Source organism: Mustelus asterias, chromosome 13, assembly GCF_964213995.1.
Source record: "Mustelus asterias chromosome 13, sMusAst1.hap1.1, whole genome shotgun sequence".
Classification (NCBI taxonomy): domain Eukaryota; kingdom Metazoa; phylum Chordata; class Chondrichthyes; order Carcharhiniformes; family Triakidae; genus Mustelus; species Mustelus asterias.
Window position 1 is genome coordinate 11,995,349 of NC_135813.1, and position 20,775 is coordinate 12,016,123.

General features: G+C 46.6%; 1 protein-coding gene across 3 annotated transcripts in view; it reads right to left on the bottom strand.

Moving 5' to 3' along the window:
* The window catches only part of LOC144502433 (SH2 domain-containing protein 3C-like), a 172,335-nt gene that overhangs the window by 59,829 nt on the left and 91,731 nt on the right, over positions 1-20,775 (bottom strand). For all 3 annotated transcript variants that reach the window (XM_078226334.1, XM_078226335.1, XM_078226336.1), the window contains one exon: positions 11,813-11,852. In XM_078226334.1, the coding sequence (XP_078082460.1) occupies positions 11,813-11,852 (40 nt within the window). The remainder of the gene's footprint in view (positions 1-11,812; positions 11,853-20,775) is intronic.

The window sequence follows — 20,775 nt, forward strand, 5'->3', positions numbered from 1 at the left end:
GGGTTACAAGGATAGGGCAGGGAATCTGGGCTCTCTGTCGGAGAGTTGGTGCCGACTCAATGGGCCGAATGGCTTCCTTCTGCACTGTAAGGATTCTGTGATTTATTAAGGAATTGCAACTGTGAAGTGCTATCAAGCACGGTGATGGTGAAAAGGGTGACAGTCAGTTTGCTCATTAAAAACACTTCAGATAAACCAGCAGTGGAAGCTGAAAAATGGGCATCTGAAGTGCCCAGAATGGCATTAAACACATGGTTAACAACTAATTGGTACATATTGTATTTATTTTATGCAGAACTGCATCAAGCACTGCCCAAGTCAGTTCTAACTCAGGTCAGATTCAGGTTCCCACTATGCTGCTCCAACAGTGTTCCCAACATCAGGCCAGCACCTCATAAAGCATTAATGCGGCACGCTCAATTTCCTACAACAGACGTCCCCGGGGGGTTGGGCCAGACTGCCACTTACTGCCAGCTTTCCTCTGTGTGGCCATGGCCAAACATTGGGTTGGGATCAACCCAAGCACACTGCAGCCAGCAATTAGGAAAGTCTCGTATCCTTTCCATTGAGCTGGATTCATGCTGAGGTCCCAGAGGTAACTGGCCCGCGTCTAACCCACTGCACCAGCAAGTATTGCCACTTGGACAGGGATGTGGAGATGGAGTCAGCACATCTGTGTTATGCGAGACTCATTTACTGAGATAATCTGCGTTCCTGCTGCATTCTGATTGTGTTTGTAATATTAATTAACCAGCCGGAGTAACTCGTTTCTCACTATCGACCCAGCCGACCTGAGAGATGTTGACACTATTGCTTCGTAAGGGATTTTTTTTTCATTACTATGTGCTCTGGCGTGGAATTGTGATTCCGTTTGCAGGGTTTATTGATAATGCAGCCTGTGCCTGGAGGAACTTGCTCCTTAATCGGCAAAATTCAGGTGTTTTTGAATTCAAAGGGGTATCCTGTCACCCACGCAGAGCCTGGGAGTTACATTTATATGTGACTCTTTCAGTGACAAATTTCAGTGCTCATTATGCCAGCTGCCACCTGGGAACCATACTTAATTGTACATCTTTACCACTCAGAGCTGATAATGGTCCTCACTCTTATTATTTTGCAATTATTTTTGGGGGGCTGGAGCGGGAGTGCTCTTTTTGACCACTGTGCCACTTTTCCCCGTCATTTTCATAGAATCATCAAATCCCTACAATGCAGAAAGAGGCAATTCGAGCCATCGAGCCTGCACCGACAACAGTCCCACCCAGGCCCATTCCCCCGAACACGTATTTTACCACGATAACTCTCCTGACACTAAGGGGCAATTTAGCATGGCCAATCCACCTAACCCACACGTCTTTGGACTGTGGGAGGAAACCGGAGTACCAGACCCTGGGCACATTCTCTTCCACCTTCTTCCGTCAGGAAAAAGATACCAGAGTCTGAGGTCATGTACCAACCGACTCAAGAACAGCTTCTTCCCTGCTGCCACCAGACATTTGAATGGACCTACCTTGATTTTTCTCTACATCCTAACTATGGCTGTAACACTACATTCTGCACTCTCTCCTTTCCTTCTCTATGGCTTGTCTGTATAACGTGCAGGAAACAATACTTTTCACTGTATACTAATACATGTGACAATAATAAATCGAATCAAATCAAATCTCCAACAGATCATCCAACCCCGGCCCCATCCCCCCACATATTTACCCGGCTAATTCCCCTAACCTACACATCTTGGGACACTAAGGGGCAATTTAGCATAGCCAATCCACCTAACCTGCACAACCTTGTGGGAGGGCACCACAGCACCTGGAGGAAACCCACGCAGACACGGGGAGAACGTGCAAACTCCACACAGACAGTGACCCAAGCCAGGAATTGAGCCCGGGTCCCAAGTACGTTACTGGGAGGAGCCAAATGGGGAGACAATAGACTAAAATTTCCTTGATTGCAATGGTTTAGGCATGAATGATGATCAATAGGTTTTACACAGATCCAGGTAGAAACATGTAGCTTGAACCCAATTGGCATAAATTCAGGTGCAGCTTTGGATTGGCCTAGAGGGACCACTAGTGGCGAGAGCAGGAAACAGCATGTAATTAAAATTGAAAGAAAGGGAGAGGGTTCTTTCTGCTTTTGGTCCTTTCTGCCTCTCTTACTCCAAGTTGTTTCAGCTCTAATATATTAAGATCACCATCGTGGGAAAGTGGCAACTCTCCTAAGCTTGGAATGTCTCAATCATAACCATTTTGTCTAGTTAAACTTGAGGTAGCATGACTGAGGAAACAGAACAGGAGGTTTTGTTTGCTAATTGCGTTTTAAAAAATGATTTCATGGGATCTAAGCATCATTCACCAGGCTAGCATTTGACACCAATCCCTAATCTTCCTGGAGAAGCGAGCTGCTTCCTTTACCTGCTGCAGTCCATGTGCTGTAGTTAGAGCTGTAGGGAAGGGGCTTTCAGGATTTTGACCCAATGACAATGAAGGGACATTTCCAAGTCAGGACGGTGTGTGATTTGGAAGGGAACCTGCAGGTGGAGATGTTGCCATGTGTCTGCCGACCCTCAACCAGCCTCTGCCTCACCCAGTGCTGCCTCCCCCTCACTTTGCCTCCCCCTCACTCTGCCTCCCCCTCACCCTGCCTCCCCCTCACTCTGCCTCCGCCTCACTCTGCCTCCGCCTCACTCTGCCTCCCCCTCACTCTGTCCCTGCCTCCCCCTCACTCTGTCCCTGCCTCCCCCTCACTCTGCCTCCCCCTCACTCTGTCCCTGCCTCCCCCTCACCCTGTCCCCCCCTCACTCTGCCTCCCCCTCACTCTGTCCCTGCCTCCCCCTCACTCTGCCTCCCCCTCACTCTGCCTCCGCCTCACTCTGCCTCCGCCTCACCCTGCCTCCGCCTCACTTTGCCTCCCCCTCATTCTGCTTCCCCCTCACCCTGCCTCCGCCTCACCCTGCCTCCCCCTCACTCTGTCCCTGCCTCCCCCTCACTCTGCCTCCCCCTCACCCTGCCTCCCCCTCACTTTGCCTCCCCCTCACCCTACCTCCCCCTCACTCTGCCTCCCCCTCACTCTGCCTCCCCCTCACCCTGCCTCCCCCTCACCCTGCCTCCCCCTCACCCTGCCTCCCCCTCACTCTGCCTCCGCCTCACTCTGCCTCCGCCTCACTCTGCCTCCCCCTCACCCTGCCTCCCTCTCACCCTGCCTCCCCCTCACCCTGCCTCCCCCTCACTCTTCCTCCGTCACACCCTGCCTCCCCCTCACTCTGCCTCTGCCTCACCCTGCCTCCCCCTCACTCTTCCTCCGTCACACCCTGCCTCCCCCTTACTCTGCCTCCCCCTCACCCTGCCTCCCCCTCACTTTGCCTCCCCCTCACTTTGCCTCCCCCTCACCCTACCTCCCCCTCACTCTGCCTCCCCCTCACTTTGCCTCCCCCTCACCCTGCCTCCCCCTCACCCTGCCTCCCCCTCACCCTGCCTCCCCCTCACTCTGCCTCCGCCTCACTCTGCCTCCCCCTCACCCTGCCTCCCTCTCACCCTGCCTCCCCCTCACCCTGCCTCCCCCTCACTCTTCCTCCGTCACACCCTGCCTCCCCCTCACTCTGCCTCCGCCTCACCCTGCCTCCCCCTCACTCTTCCTCCGTCACACCCTGCCTCCCCCTTACTCTGCCTCCCCCTCACCCTGCCTCCCCCTCACTCTGCCTCCGCCTCACCCTGCTTCCCCCTCACCCTGCCTCCACCTCACCCTGCCTCCCCCTCACTTTGCCTCCACCTCACCCTGCCTCCCCCTCACCCTGCCTCCCCCTCATCTGCCTCCCCCTCACCCTGCCTCCCCCTCACTCTGGCTCACCCAGTCTCTGCCTCACCCAGTCTCTGCCTCACCCAGTCTCTGCCTCACCCTGCCTCTGCCTCAGTCTGCCTCACCTGGTCTCTGCCTCCTTTTGTTTCAGTGTCATTGCAAGTACGAGGCACTGTGCTTGTGATATATCCAAAAAATTCATCAACATTCTGGTTGATGAAGGCACTGCTCTGTATTAATGATGTCATTGCATCTGCCAGCCTGTTTTTGTTCCAAAAGAGGAGATTTCTCATTGGCCAGAACCATAGCTGGTCATTTCTGTTACAGATATGGGTATTAATGGGTAGGCATAACACGCCGTGATATCCCCTGGCAGTAGGGTAGGTTCAATGCCACCAAGGGAGAAATTGATTTAAAAGCCAAATGGCTGCTCTGACCAAGAACTACCCTCCCCTTTAATAGAGCAACAAATTGATAGCAATCTGAGCTTGCAGCTGGCTGGATAAAAGGGAGGGGGAGGAACACATCAGTGAAAGAGATTGCAAACTGTCCGCCTTCATTATGATGGTGATGGGATATGGGAAAAAGCTGACAATCCAATCAGGCTAACGTAACAAGCTTGAGAAGCTGCTGGGTCACCGAGATACAGTGAATGTCGCTACGCAGGCTTCCTCTGAAATGTCATGTGCATCCCTCCTCTGCACACAGTGTTCCTACTCATCGTGTTCATTTCCCCTTCGTCCCCACCTCAATCGGACATGAGCACCACGAGTTGTAGCACTCCCAGCAGGGAAATAGACTGAGAGCAACCAATCTCCCAACAGGAAACAATGATATCACCCCCGAAACAGGTCCAAGATCATTAAAAAATGTTCAGACCGAAGCAGGATTTCCACCATCCGTCACCAGTAGCAGAGGGAGAGGATCTGAAGGTGTAAATATTTTTCACTGCCCAGTTTCATTTTACAGTTAAAGCATTGAAAGTCAGATGGCTGTTGGTGTTACAGCCCAAGCTCTCAATGACACTTATATCCCAGATGCCAAAGAAATATCCCACTCCAAGCGCGAAAGGACCTTCCTCCCAATCAGAACTCAGGTTGCTGAACATGTGCATTAGAACAGGGACACATTCATTGGCTGGAAAGCACTTTGGGACATCCAGAGGTCATGAAAGATGCTATATAAATGCACGTTCTTTCTGTACATAGTATCCACAACCCAATCAGACACTCAAAATATAAGAAGTGTCATTTAGCAACTCCAGTGCTTTCTGCAGATTGATAATAGATGCAGCCTAGAAGAGGTTATCAGATTGTGAAACATTGTCACTTCATGTCCATGAACACCCCTTATTAATGATGTTACTGGAGATTGCAGAGTAAAGTTTGGGGTTGGTCTATTATACAAAATATTGCAGGTCCCCAGAATGCCCACCAACAAAGGGCAACTGCGAGGTAGAATGAGTATACTGTGTTCTCCCTTTAGAATTGTTGGGATCATTTGCAGTACAATTTGATGGGATATTGTTCCTTTTTAAGGGAGCTATATTCTTTAATTTGGTCAGAATCACAGAATCCTACAGTGCAGAAGAGGCCCTTCAGCCCATCAAGTTTGCACCGACGCACGAACGGCCCTGACCTGTCCACCCAATCCCACTTGCCAGCACTTGGCCCATAGCCTTGAATGTTATGATGTGCCAAGTACTCATCCAGGTAATTTTAAAGGATGTGAGGCATCCCGCCTCCACCACCCTCCCAGGCAGCGCATTCCAGACCGTCACCACCCTCTGAGTAAAAATGGTTTTCTTCAAATCTCCCCTAAACCTCCCACCCCTCACTTTTAACTTGTGTCCCCTCATAACTGACCCTTCAACTAAGGCGAACAGCTGTTCTCTATCCACCCTGTCCATGCCCCTCATAATCTTGAACACCTCAATCATGGTCCTAACCCATCTTCATTAAAGATGTTGCATTAAAAATATAGGAGTGGCACAGTAGTTAGCAATGCTGCCTCACAGTGCCAGAGACCCGGGTTTGATTCCAGCCTTGGGTGATTGCCTTGGGTGCGGAGTCTACACATTTTCCCTGTGTCTGCGTGGGTTTCCTCCGGGTGTTCTGGTTTCCTCCCACTCTCTAAAGATGTGCAGGTGAGGTGGATTGGCCATGCTAAATTGCCCCTTAGTGTCCACAAAGATGTGTAGGTTAGATGGATTAGCCATGGTGAATGTATTGGGTTATGGGGATAGGGCAGAGGAGAGGGCCTGGGTAAGACACTCTGTCGGAGAGTAGTGCAGACTTGATGGGCCGAATGGCCTCTTCTGCCCTGTAGGGATTTTATGATATTGCAGAACAGTTCACCGCAGACATTTTGCAGTAATAGGTTGCGATGGCACAACACTTGATATCATAGAACCCCTACAGTGCAGAAAGCCATTCGGCCCATCGAGCCTGCACCAACCACAATCCCACCCAGGCCCTATTCCCATCACCCCACATATTTATCTTGCTAGTCCCCCTGACACTGAGACAGTCTAGCATGGCCAATCAACCTAACCTGTGCATCTTTGGACCATGGGAGGAAACCGGAGCACCCGGAGGAAACCCACGCAGACACAGGGAGAACATGCAAACTCCACACAGACAGTGACCCAAGCCAGGAATCGAATCCAGGTTCCTGGCGCTGTGAGGCAGCAGTACTAACCATTGTGCCACCCTGCCAATATATGATGGAATGCTGATGTGTTAGTTTGAGATCAAATTAATTAAATTGACTTTGTTAAATATACACTGCTGGAAATAATTTTTAAAAGTTAAATTGCCCAGATAACATCAGTTCACTAAAACTTTTAATTTTACCAAGGTTCCTGCAGGTACCTTCTGCTCACTTCCTGAGATGTCGGATCTTTTATTTTGCTTTATGGCTCTACGCAATTAATGAAAAGGACTTTCAAATTCACAACTGTCCCCTCTAGCCAAGGTGAAGAATGTAAGGGGAAGCATCCCATCTCCCACTACCTCAACTCTTAGCAGCCCAATGATTACACAAAACATACTCAGTAATCCTGTTGAATACATCAGACACAGAAGCCACTAAATCCTGCAGCTTTGCACCTAGTGTTCTACTAGACAGGCCCCCTTGTCTTTTAATTCTGATTCTCATGCTTCACAAACATCAGGAACACTTTTGTACATCATGTTTGTGTAGGCGTACATTTTACAATTTTGTTCCACATAATACCCAGAGCAAATCTTTCCCAAGCCGCACAAATTGGATATGGTCAAAATCCTTTTACCCTATCTGAAAATTGTAAAAGCAGGAGATGCCCACATTCTAAGCCTTTTGGATCCTCTTATGAATCAACCACAGTCGCCAATGACATCCCTCCCCCTTGCCACCTCCCAGCCTCAGTCCTGGTCATTACCCGTGTGTTTATTGTCCAAGGCCAGAAGTTCACTTGTAAGGTGTAAAATTCAACAACAACCTGTAAGCGACTGTGGGAGAGGTGGGGGGGACAATGGTCCTGTCAAATGCTCCACACTTCATTAGTCCCACACTATACAGCTCATAAAGTTTATTAGGCTGAGATAAGGAAACACAAAATAGACCCAGTGCCATTGAAACAACAGGAGCCCAGAGCAAACATTTACACGAGTACTGATTGCCTCCCCGCCTCCATCTAACACAGCAGACCAACATTGAGATTACAAGTGAGACCCCATTTATCGTTAACATTTTCTTTTGTTTTGATTCCCTATTTGTTCCTTCCCCCATTGCTGAAAACGGCAACTCTTTCTGGCATAGATTCACACAGGAACTGACTGCCCTCCAATATTTCAGCCAAGTGAACCTTTTTGTTACATGCAGCACCTGTTCATTCCCCGCTTATTTCACTCCACCATGGGTGTCCATGTCTTCAGCCACCCAGGCTCTAAGCTCTGGATTTCACTCCTGAACCCTCACTCCTCTTCTAACGCTTGTCAAAACCTACTTCTTTGACAAAGCTTTTAGCCCAGTGTCCTCTTATTCCCTTATGGCATTCAGTGTCAGCTTTTCTTCTGATAATGCTCATGTGAAGAACCTTGGGTTGTTTCACTGTGTTAAAGACACAAGGAGATGTGTGCTGTTGTTGTACATAGACCACTTGCCTGGGGGGTCATCAACCCTGTGTCTAAACCAAACCTGTCCTCCACCCACTTACTTTCTGAGTGAGACCACTGACTGGTGGTGAGGAATTGGTGCCCTGGTTGGTTTTAATTGTTGCCTTTATTTACCCATTATCGGTCCATTGTTCTGCTTATGGCCATGATCTTTACACAAATTGGAATGATTTCTGCTGTATCGGATATCCTCTAGATTGGCTTAGTCTAGATTTCAAATAGCCCGATCTCCTCATCAGGAAAATTCCAATTCAAATTCTTTGGTAGAAATAAACTGTTCAGTGAACCCGGGGCAGAGACCCTTTGTGCTTTGTGTCAAACTTGTTTACATTTGGGAACTGAGTGTAAACTTTGCTTGGCCAGGATTTCTTGTGGACTAACCACAATACTGCCCTTTTAAGCAAATGTCTTTCAGATCATTACATTCCCTCAGTGTTGACAGCCAGAAAGCGACAGAGTGCTAACAATCACCAACTGTGTGCTGAGTTCATTCAAACCCTTCATGTTTCCCTTGCTGGGAAACCCGTACAAAAGCCTCTCTTCTTTTTCCCTTTATCTCACAACAGAAAGAATGGCAAAGGATGGCTTCATTCTTAGGGTTAAGGAGGGAAATAAGAAAGAGCGAAGCAAATCCCAATGGTTTCACAATGTTTAACACAAAGCTCTCTCTTGTTCAGAGCTTGGCGTGATGCAGAACCAAGATTTCGGTCTAGTATTTTTGCTCCCATGATTCAGAACCCTCTTCAGCCACTTCTAGCCATTGAATTCCCAAATCAGTGGGTCCCATTAATCCTCCTTCCTGTCTCTCTCTCTGATCTACTTATATCCAGAGTTATCAGTACTTCTCTAACTTTCCTCTCTTGTTCCTCCTCAGCAGCAAGTGCAGCATCCGAATGTTCTTCCCCCTGCACCCTGCAAACTCATCATTATTAAATGCAAGATGGACTGCCCCTAATGGAAAACAGTGGAACACCTCACTTCCCTGCACTGGTCCACCTAGAACCTTACAGGCTTTAAGCCCAACATTGGAGTCACCTTAATCACTCCTTCTTGATCTATCTCATCCTCTCTCCTACTCTTAGCAACCTTGGTGATATCCTGCACAGTGGGGCTTTGCTCCTTCCCCCGGATCGCTCAATAAGAACAAATTGGTGCAATAGTCATGGTTTAGGTGAGCTCAGTCTTATATCTGGTAAAAATATCGAAAGCATATTGGAAATAGAATTTGTTCAAAACTTGATTTAATGTCTCAAGTTCTACTTGGAAATTCATATTTGAGCTAACAAGCTTCTTGAAGAAACAATGTCACATCATGAGTTGTTAAATCTTTATAAAAATAATGGTTTTGCCTCAGTAGTGAATTCAATTCTGGGCACTGTACTTTAGGAAGGATTTTATAGCTTTGGAGAGGGTGCAGAAGAGATTTAAAGTTTAAAGTTTATTTATTAGTGTCACAAGTAGGCTTACATTAACACTGCAATGAAGTTGCTGTGAAAATCCCCTAGTCACCACACTCCGGCACCTCTTCGGGTACACTGAGGGAGAATTTAGCATGGCCAATGCACCTAACCAGCACGTCTTTCAGACTGTGGTAGGAAACCGGAGCACAAACCCATGCAGACACGGGGAGAGTGTGCAGACTCCGCACAGACTGTGACCCAAGCCGGGAATCGAACCCGGGACCCTGGCACAGTGAGGCAGCAGCACTAACCAATGTGCAGAATGGTACCTGGGATGAGGGACTTCAGTTACATTGGGGGAGACTAGATAGGCTGGGGTTGCTCTCCTGGTTGGAGGAGAGATTAGGGGGAGATTTAACTGAGGTGTTCAAAATCATGAATGGTTTTAATAAAGTAAATAAAGAGAAACAGCTACCTGGTGATCGGCAAAACAACAGGGCTATGGGCCGGGTGGGGGTCGGAGAAGTGGAATTAATTGGATAGCTCTACTAAAGAGCCGGCACAAGCCTGATGGGCCAAATGGACTCCTTCTGTGCTGTATCATTCGATAATTCTATGATAGGGGAAGCTACAGAATTAATATTTCTCACCCATTCATCCAGTTTGTTAAATATCTTACACTCTCGGTGACATTATAATTCAGTTGGTTGTTTGAGGACTAGCTCTAATTGATGAAGATTGAGACTCTGCATAGGTCTGCATTGGGCAGACTGTTTGATTAAGAGAGTTTTTTGCTGAGATCTGTTTACTGGTAACCAGTCCCCATCATGATGTCAGCAGGCGAAAGGATGTGCCACGGTGACATTCTTGTGATGAGACAGCTGGCAATGTTACACACCAGATTAATCCAGAGAGTGGTTAAACCTGGCTCGGGTCAAGGGGTAGAGGATTCTGTTGCAGCTTACTAATGTTTACTCTTCTATAAACAGGATCGACTTCCTCTTTTAAATAATAGTGAGCATTGAGCCGTCAGTGTGAACAGATTGTAGTCTGTGCTGGGGAGGTATTAATAATGGCTCCTGCTGTAATTATCCTCAATGATCACAGATCCACCTCTTTATCTTCCTTGCTTTCCCTTGGCCAGAATGCTGTGTGGGTGTGTGTTTGTAGGTGGGTCGGTAGCACACACCTCCCTGTCTCTCTCACTTTCTCCATCTGTTTTTCTCTTTCTTTGTCTCTCGCTTATTTAGTCTATCTTTGTCAATCTCCTGTTCATGGTTCATCATGCTGTCCTTCGGAGTGGGATAATAAGACAGAGGTCCGTACACAATAAACCCCACACTAAATAGAATGTTACGCCTTCCATTAACTGTAACTAAATTAACAAACAAAGAACTAGTGATGCAGCCTGGATATTGGAGCTAATTACATCGTGTGAATATGACCATTGCCTACATTCATCTTACTGTAGGAGCCATTGCTGACAGACATAGAATCATAGAATCCCTACAGTGCACAAGGAGGCCATTTGGCCCAACGAGTCTGCACTGACCACAATCCCACTCGGGCCCTATTCCTGTAATCCCAAATATTTACCCTGCTAATCCCCCTGACACTAGGATCAATTTAGCATGGCCAATCAACCTAACCCGCACATCTTTGGACTGTGGGAGGAAAACCGGAGCACCCGGAGGAAACTCACGCAGACACGGGGAGAATGCACTACTTGGGAACAGCAGAACTAGAGCAGACTGGTGATTATAGAACACACAATAAAAGCTCATATAGACTTTCAGTGCTTGACAACACTAAATAATAACCACTTGCCAACTCTCTCACTTCATGTAGTGAACTGAACCTGCGCTGTTGGTGTTATTCTGCACCACTCTCTAGCCAGCTCGCTAACTAACCCTCTTCCACATTTACAGAAAACTGCTTTGCAAGTGTTTTGTTTTAAGTCTTTCTGCCAATCTTTTCTCCGGAAAGCACTGACTTGTGCTGGAGTGCTGTGTACCTTCCAGGAAGGGCCACTGAAGTCATCGGATGATGGTCTGGATCACGGGCTTTGGCTGATCTTCATCCCTCCCCAGCCCATGGCACTGAGGCCAATTCTAGTGCTCCTGCAGCTGCCCCGAGTAACACAGCACAGCTGAGATAAATGATCTCAACAGACATTGCTGAGTAAGAGAATCTAGGGCCTTCTGCTCTGACGGCTCAGTCCCGGACAGGGGAAGGTTCCACCACTGGGCTAACGTCTAGATTTCTTGTTTGAGTCATTAATGGGTTGAAGCAGATACAGGGGAAAGCTCCCCAGATGGGAATGTTCGCTCAATAGGGTCAGGGGGATTGGTCACTAAAAGTTACAAAACAATCAATGGCCAGCCTCTATTTGTCTGTAATGTAAATGTTAATTCTGTGGAAGATGGAGGTCCTTTAGGAAAGACAAGCTGCTCTTACCTTCACATATTCTGACTTGGAATCCATGTTCTGCAGGTTACTGTAGAGAGAAAGAGAAGGGAAGATAAATTATTTAAGCACAGTGGGGAATAAGGCAGATGGCTATGATGCCACAGGCAGAGGAAGATGACTCAGTAAATTGGAGAACCAACTATTCTGTGTTGGTGTTTATGCTTCACACTAATCTCCACCCATTCCATCTACGTCATCTCAGCCTTTCAGTATTTCTTCCTATTCCCTCTTCTCGTGTGCTCGCCCCAGTTTTCCATTGAAAGCAGGAGGCAGAGGCCTTGTGAATAGGTCATCCACCTGCCCCCTGGGCTTGGGAAATCCATAGGAGAGGGATCATTGTGGAAAAGGAGAAAACTAAAGGATAAATACTATCAACATTTATTCTGTTCTGACCCTCTCAGAGAATCCAATGTTCCCATAATCTTGGATTTGATCAGCTCACTCATAAGACCATAAGACATAGGAGCAGAATTAGGCCACTCAGCCCATTGAGTCTGCTCTGCCATTCAATCATGGCTGATATTTTTCTCACCCCCATTCTCCTGCCTTTTCCCCATAACCCCTGATCCCCTTATTAATCAAGAAACGATCTATCTCTGTCACACAGCACTCCCTTAAATCATATAAGCACCCAAAGTTTAATTCATTGCACTTCCATTTTGCTGTCTCGTTCCATTAAATAATTCTTCACGATGTTGAATTTAAAATTTAGTGCAGAGTCACCTACCACAACTCATGTATTCACCAACCTCAACAACCCTGGAACTCTTCACATTGCTCAGCCATCCCTCCACCCTACATCTACAGACTTTAGAACCCAAACATGACAATTCTCAACTGGCCTCTTTCTCAATGTTATTCTTTTTAATTCATTCATGGGACATGGGCGTCGCTGGCTGGGCCAGCATTTATTGCCCATCCCTAGTTGCCCTTGGAGGACAGTTGAGAGTCAACTACATTGCTGTGACTCTGCAGTCACATTTAGGTAACCAGGTAAAGACCAGGTAAGGACGGCAGATTTCCTTCCCTAAAGGACATTAGGTTTTTGATTTATTTTGTATTCAATATGATATTTCTTTGCCTTTCATCTTGCTTTCTTGGTTTTAAAAATATTCGTTGAGCTAAAATCCTGAACTTGGGCAGGGACTGGGAATTGTTCCAGACTTGGCTGTTCTCCTGAATGAGATGATACACATTGTTCTTGGAAACAACTGGGACACTAACTCCACAATGAATCAAGATACAAACTCAACGACTTAACACTTATTTTCTTTTTGTAAATCCACAGGCAGGGGAGGCCTTGTGATTAGTAATTCACCAGGGGGTTACAATCAAACTTCCGGCTATTCAAACTCTTGTGTTGCACATTGATCTGGGAACGGAATCTGGGTTTGACGTTTGGACAGAACGGTTTCCTCCCAAACTTCCTGGCTTGATTAGTCATTTCATCTTCCAGTGAAGGGGATTCCAGCCTTTAAAGGAGTATTGCTTTCTTGCAGGCAGTCCCACAGGATGCTAACAGTATCCTAACAGAAGTTTTCAAAATGATGCAGGGGTTTGAACCGGTAGACGACTTCTTCTTGTGGGGGGGACCAAAAGCACAGGTCATAAATATAAGACAGGCATTAATAAATCCGAAAGGGAATTTGGGATAAACCTCAATACCCAAAATGAATGATTAAAATGTGGGATCTGGTACCACAAGGACTAAGTGGTTAGCATGGATGCATTTAAAGGGAAGCTAGGTATGTACACGAGGGAGAAAGGAGTAAAAGGATATGTTGAGAGGGTAAGATGAAGAGGGGGTCGAAGGAGGCTCGTGTAGAACATAAACAACAGCATAGATCAGTTGGACCGAATGGCCTGCTTCTGTAAGGTGGATTCAATGTTATTCTATACAGTGTGGAGATGCTGGCGTTGGACTGGGGTAAGCACAGTAAGAAGTCTCACAATACCAGGTTAAAGTCCAACAGGTTTATTTGGTAACACGAGCTTTCGGAGCACTGCTCCTTCATCAGGTGAGTGGAGAGTTGGGTTCACAAATAGGGCGTATATAGACACAAACTCAATTTACAAGATAATGGTTGGAATGCGAGTCTTTACAGGTAATCAAGTCTTTACAAGTACAGACAATGTGAGTGGAGAGAGAGTTAAGCACAGGTTAAAGAGGTGTGAATTGTCTCCAGCCAGGACAGTTAGTGAGATTTTGCAAGCCCAGGCAAGTCATGGGGGTTACAGATAGTGTGACATGAACCCAAGATCCCGGTTGAGGCCGTCCTCATGTGTGCAGAACTTGGCGATGCCTATAAGGTGTCAGCCCTGAGGTATGAATAATGATGGGATCAGCAACAACACCACATCTGCTTCAGAGATGTATATGGATCAAAACATTGGCCCAGAAATCCAAGGCTTGAATCACCGAGAACTATCTCAGTGCAAACTACCTCCAATTGCTTACGTAGTGGATACCGAATGGAATTTTCACAACTGCCTCTTTACGGTAATATCAGAGGCCTTGTAATATCAGAACAAACAGCTCACTTGTGACAGTGTGTGTGTGTGTGTGTGTGTGTGTGTGTGTGCCTGTCTCTTCACTGGACAAAGTCGCTCACTGGGGGAAGAAATATTATCCAGTTTTAGCTGACCTAAAACACACGTCGGCCTGACACAGCTTCTTCTGAGCCCAGTGCCATCTCCCCACCTACCGAGTAGCTGAGCACTATGGACAAAGAAGCTCCCAGAATTCATCCCTGCTCCTTGCAGAGTTAGCAAGCTACAGTTGGCCTCAGTTCTCCAGAGGCCAGTAGGTAGACGGGCTCCCCGCCACTCCACTTCCCCCATCATAGCCAGTGCCTCCCATTGGAAACTGCCTGCAATTGTGCAAGGGCAGGAAGGTGAAGTGTAGCCCACCAGGTGAGATGCCTGGGGAATGGTCAGTGCTCATGAAGCCCTAACACAGCAAGACCTTTATCAGAGGAAATAAAAAAGTTTGGGGGAGGAAAAACCCATTGCAACTCCCGGGACCTTTCTGTTTGTCCCTTCGAAAGGCACTGACACATCGGCAGAAATAAGTGGGAAATGTTTTTTTGACAGGTTGAAATTTCCTAGGAATTAGTAATTTCCTAGGAATTCTAGATGTATCACAGCTTGGTATGGCTCCTGCTCTGATCAAGACTGCAAGAAACTACAAAGGGTCATGAACGAAGCCCAGTCCATCACGCAAACCAGCCCCCCATCCATTGACCCTGTCTACACTTCGCCTAAAAAGAGGACACTTCCCGCTGCCTCTGAAAAGCAGCCAGCATAATCAAGAACCCCACACATCCCAGACATTCTCTCTTAGAACATAAGAACATAAGAACATAAGAAATAGGAGCAGGAGTAGGCCATCTAGCCCCTCGAGCCTGCCCCGCCATTCAATAAGATCATGGCTGATCTGACGTGGATCAGTACCACTTACCCGCCTGATCCCCATAACCCTTAATTCCCTTACCGATCAGGAATCCATCCATCCGCGCTTTAAACATATTCAGCGAGGTAGCCTCCACCACCTCAGTGGGCAGAGAATTCCAGAGATTCACCACCCTCTGGGAGAAGAAGTTCCTCCTCAACTCTTCCGCCTTCTTTCGTCAGGAAAAAGATACAAAAGTCTGAGGACACATACCAGCTGACTCAAGAACAGCTTCTTCCTGTTGCCATCTGACTTTTGAATGGACCTACCTTATATTAAGTTGATCTTTCTCTGCACCCTAGTTATGACTGTAGTACTACATTCCGTACCCTCTCCTTTCCTTCTCTACGAACAGTGTGCTTTATTGTACGGTGCACAAGAAACAATACTTTTCACTGATTACTAATACATGTAACAATAATAAATCAAAACTAAATTTTTGATAGCACTTATTCCTTAGCTATCATCTAGAAATGGCTATCACATGTGGCAAATTGTGGTGCCCGGGAAACTTTATGCAGGTGATTCTGGGATGTACATTTAGCAGCATGGCCACTGCAATAGCCCCTTCTGTTTTCACCAATTTAGGATCTTCTGAGCACAGATCCTTTCTCACTAATGTTAGTCACATTGAGTGACTAATTCAATGAGTAACTTCAATGATGTTATTGGTTAGTATAATTTTTAGGTTTTGTTGTTAAATAAATGTTACTTTTAGCTGGACAGGGGAAGTGTTTGTAAAGGCTGTGTGACTAATTTGATTGGTTCAGTGGTCAGAATTTTACCGTCCTGCCCGCCACGGGAATTGGAGCGGGTGAGGGATGGAACACAGGAAGGTCCGTTGACCTCGGGCAGGATTTTACGGTTTTGGGATGAATGAGGCTGCAAAATCCTGCCCAATGTTTCTATACAGCTGGTTCCTGATTGGCAAAGTGATCGGTGGACGGTAATCTTATTCTGCCCTTGAACACGTCAGCACTGGGTCAGCAGACAGACTGTGGTCTATTTAAGACACGTGGCAAAATATGATGGATGGTTTTAATGTTGCATACATGACCTTCTGAGTTTGATGTAGCGATTTTGCTGTGATGTGCACTATTACACAAAAGCTTTCAATTATAGACATTCTTCGTTTACTCCCCAAATACCTCAGCCATGTTGTCCAGTTAGTGCGCAGCGAGCAGCAAAAGCTTCCCTCAAGAGGATGTACAAGATCATTTTAGTGGAACAACATCTGCGTCTGCTACACTCAAAATGACAGAGCCTCTTAAAGTCAGGAACCAGCGATCTGGACATGTGTCTCCTTTCAGCCTGCATCGGACACGGGTCTGGGAATGCTCACCATTTTAACCCATTCAGCACCTGCCACGAGTCAGCTTTAGCTTTCAGACTTTGTGTATTAATATTACCCAGTGTTGCAAACCCTTTGTTTATTATTGGGGTCAGTTTATAAAATTCACCCGTGCAGCATGTTTTCAGCAACTAAATACAAATTAACCAGGAGGAATTCGGCAGGAAAACATAATCATTGGCATAAATTAAAGTGAAAACACACTGTTGCAGTGTGAAAAAGCTGTTGCAGTAGCCACGTTGCTAAATGTACATCCCACTTTAGAATGGAGTCATACAGGATGGACTACACCTGGGACCTATGTGGCAGGTTCAGTCCCAGGTCTGGACTGAGTTAGCTGCTCTCAGATACGGTGGATGCATTAAAAAATTACGTAAGTCACAAAAAAGGCCCAACCAGTCGATGTTGCTAACCAATTTAGAATCTTTTGAGCCCAAATCCTTTTTCACTAATGTTCTTCTGTCATTCTTTACGACCAGGGCTACCCATCCTCCTTTGCCATTCTTCTTACCCATCCTCCTTTGCCTCTTTAGGGGCGGCACGGTGGCACAATGGTTAGCACTGCTGCCTCACATTGCCAGGGACCCAGCTTCGATTCCCTGCTTGGATCACTGTCTCTGCAGAGTCTGCATGTTTTCCCCGTGTCTGCATGGGTTTCTTCCGGATGCTCCGGTTTCCTCCCACAGTCCGAAAGACATGCTGGTTAGATGCATTGGCCGTGCTAAATTCTCCCTCAGTGTACCTGAACAGGGTGCCAGAGTGTGGCGACATGGGGATTTCTCACAGTAACTTCATTGCAGTGTTAATGTAAGCCTACTTGTGACACTAATGAATAAACTTAAACTTATATTATGCATTCTACTGTACTCATTATCCAATTTTCTCTCAGTCACACGCTTTGTAGTCAGATCCTCTCTGAACACTGTGCAACAGTCACCTGGGTACATTACAGCCAAAGCTAGTATTTAGTCCCCATTCCAAGTTGTCCCCGAGAAGTTGGTGGTTGCTTTTTTGACATGTGAGTGGCATTCCAGGCCATTTCAGAGGGCAGTTAAGAGTCAGCCACATTGCTGTGGGGTCCGGAGTCACATGTAGGGTACAGATGACAGAGTCTGAAAACCTGTAAAGAGGCTCCAGATTCCTCCCACTCTCCGAAGATGTGCGGGTTAGGTTGACTGGCCGTATTAAATTGCCCTTAGTGTTAGGGGGATTAGCAGGGTAAATATGTGGGCTTATGGGAATAGGGCCTGGGTGGGATTGTTATCGGTGCAGGCTCGATGTACTTAATGGCTTCCTTCTGCACTGTAAGGATTCTATGATTTCCTTCCCTAAAGGACATTCTAGTGAACTGGATGGTTCAATCCAATAGTTACATTGGGCAAATGACTCAGAGTTTCCCCATTCTTAGTCCATTGCCCAGGGATTCCTGTGAATAGTGTCTTCCCTACGCAGCCCAGTGAAGACAGGACAAATTTGGTTGCGATGCCTCTCAAGAATGAAAAGCTCGACAAGATTCATTCTGTAGGCTCACATTCCCATGTCCAAGAGGATGGGCAGCATGTAAATGAACCATGTCCCAACATATTGCCTTTTCAGGAGAGGAGGCGAATACACTGAGACAAACAAACAACACAAAGACCGTTTTCCAATAGTGAGTGCTTTGGTGCGGTAAACTGCGTCAGGAAAAGAGTTAATGTTTCACAGTCTGCTTCCTTTCCCATTGTGGGTAATGTTTTGATTTAAAGTGGGGTGGGGGGGAATATGAAGAAGCAATTAAAAGCAATTACCAAGAGATAAAGTGGCTATTAACAAGACATTAACATGATATAAAACATAGTAGCTGTGCAACAATGAATGGTTGTGTAATGATGCTATTAATTAACTGCGGTTAGCTCATCTTACTTTCAGTCATCTTTTATTTAATACGGAACATGGAGCTTTATCTCCCTGTTTGCCTGAAGGCACTAACTCACATCACGGCTTCAAAGACTGCTGTTTGCTACCTTGCCAAAGTGTGGCCCACGAGTGAACCTTCTCAGTGTGTGTGGGCAATGAGTGTGCACACTCGGATGAAACATAAACCAAAAGCCATTCCTTTTCAATGTGTACACTCGCATGGACACCCACACATGCACACACGTGAACAAGCCTTTGAACTGGGATCAACAGTCAGGATCAGGAATACTGGATAATTTTTCCCTTGTTAAACCCCAGGGCTCTCAGGCTATTTTTGGTGCCCCCCAGGGCCTTCCAATCTGAGATCAATTAAACAGAGGAACTGAAATGAAAACAGAAAGTGCTGGAAAATCTCTGCAGGTCTGATGGCATCTGTGGAGTGAGAATAGAGCCAATGTCTCAAGTCTGGGTGACCCTTATTTATTAAAGTTTATTAGTCACAAGTAGGTTTACATTCACACTGTAATAAAGTTACTGTGAAGATCCCCTAGTCGCCACACTCCGGCAGCTGTTCGGGTACACTGAGGGAGAATTTAACATAACCAATGCACCTAACCAGCATGTCTTTGGACTGTGGGAGGAAACCGGAGCACCTGGAGGAAACCCACGCAGACACGGGGAGAATGTGCAAACTCCGGACAGAGAGTGACCCAAGCTGGGAATCGAACCCAGGTCCCCGGTGTTGTGAGGCAGCAGTCCTAACCACTGTGCCACCATGACCCTGAAGGGCTCTTAAAAAGACATTGGATGTCTTGACCCTCAAGGGTCACCCAGACTCAAAACGTTGGCTCTATTATCTCTCCACAGATGCTGTCAGACCTGCTGAGATTTTCCAGCATTTTCTGTTTTTGTTTCAGATTCCAGCATCCACAGTATTTTGCCTTTATCTCTGTGGAGAGACAATAGAGCCAACGTTTCAAGTCCGACATGACTCTTCCTCAGAGCTGAACTTGTGACCATTGTGATTTATATGACTTTATCGCCCAGTGTATCCAGTAAACCACTGCAAGAGTCCAACCCACACAGTTTCATAATCTCCTCCTCTTGAAATGGACTATTCTGTTGATAATGATTGTCACATTCTTTATTTTATCATATTATCTATGAGACTGCAGTAATGCACAAAGAGAGAAGCGAATGAATCTTACAGTAACAGAATATTAACGCTAAATTAAACACGGGAACTTTGAAAGGAGAATCTGTTGATTGCCAGAATGTGAAGAGTGAGTGATTAGCCCTCCAGGGGTGGCAATTTGCTGAAAGATATTTCGAGAAGTGTTGAGGGTATAGGGCTGCTGAGTGTCAGGAATGCAGGCAGTTGATCAATCTGTTGTTGTACAGGGTATCTCAGGTTACAGATCCGTAAGCAGCTGTTCACAGGAGCATCTGAGAAGCCAGTGAGCTGGGCCAGTACTTCACAAGGAGCACACGTTCTGCACACTGCACCTTTTAAAACCGCCACCTCCTTGAATAGATACTGCATTAAAATAGATTTGCATTTATGTAGCACCCTTCACTACCAACATCCTGGTGGTTTGCCAGAAACTGAACTGGACCAGCCATATAAATATTCTGGCTGCCCAAAAGCAGGTCAAAGGCTTGGAATACTGCGGCGAGTAACTCACCTCCTGAGTCCCCAAAACCTGTCCACCATCTACAAGGCACAAGTCAGGAGTGTGATGGGAAACTCTCCACTTGCCTGAATGAGTGCAGCTCTAACAACACTCAAGAAACTCAACACCACCAACACACAGTGGCAGCAGGGTGGACCATCTACAAGATGCACTGCAAGAATTCATTAAGGCTCCTTAGACAGTATCTTCCAAACCTGCAACCTCTACCATCTCGAAGGACAAGGGCAGCAGATATCTGGGGTACACCTCCACCTGGACGTTCCTCTCCAAGCCACACACCATCCTGACTTGGAAACATATCACCGTTCCTTCACTGTCACTGGGTCAAAATCCTGGCATTCCCTCCTTAACAGCATTGTGGATGTATCTACACCACATGGACTGCAATGTTTCAAGAAGGCAACACCACCTTCTCAAGGCCAATTAGGGATGGCAATAAATGCTGGCCTAGCCAGCAACACCCACATCCCATGAATGAATAAGAAAAAACAAATGCAGAATGTCTTGAAACACTTTGCAGCCAATGAGGTACCTCTGAGGTGTCGTCGCTGTTATGGTG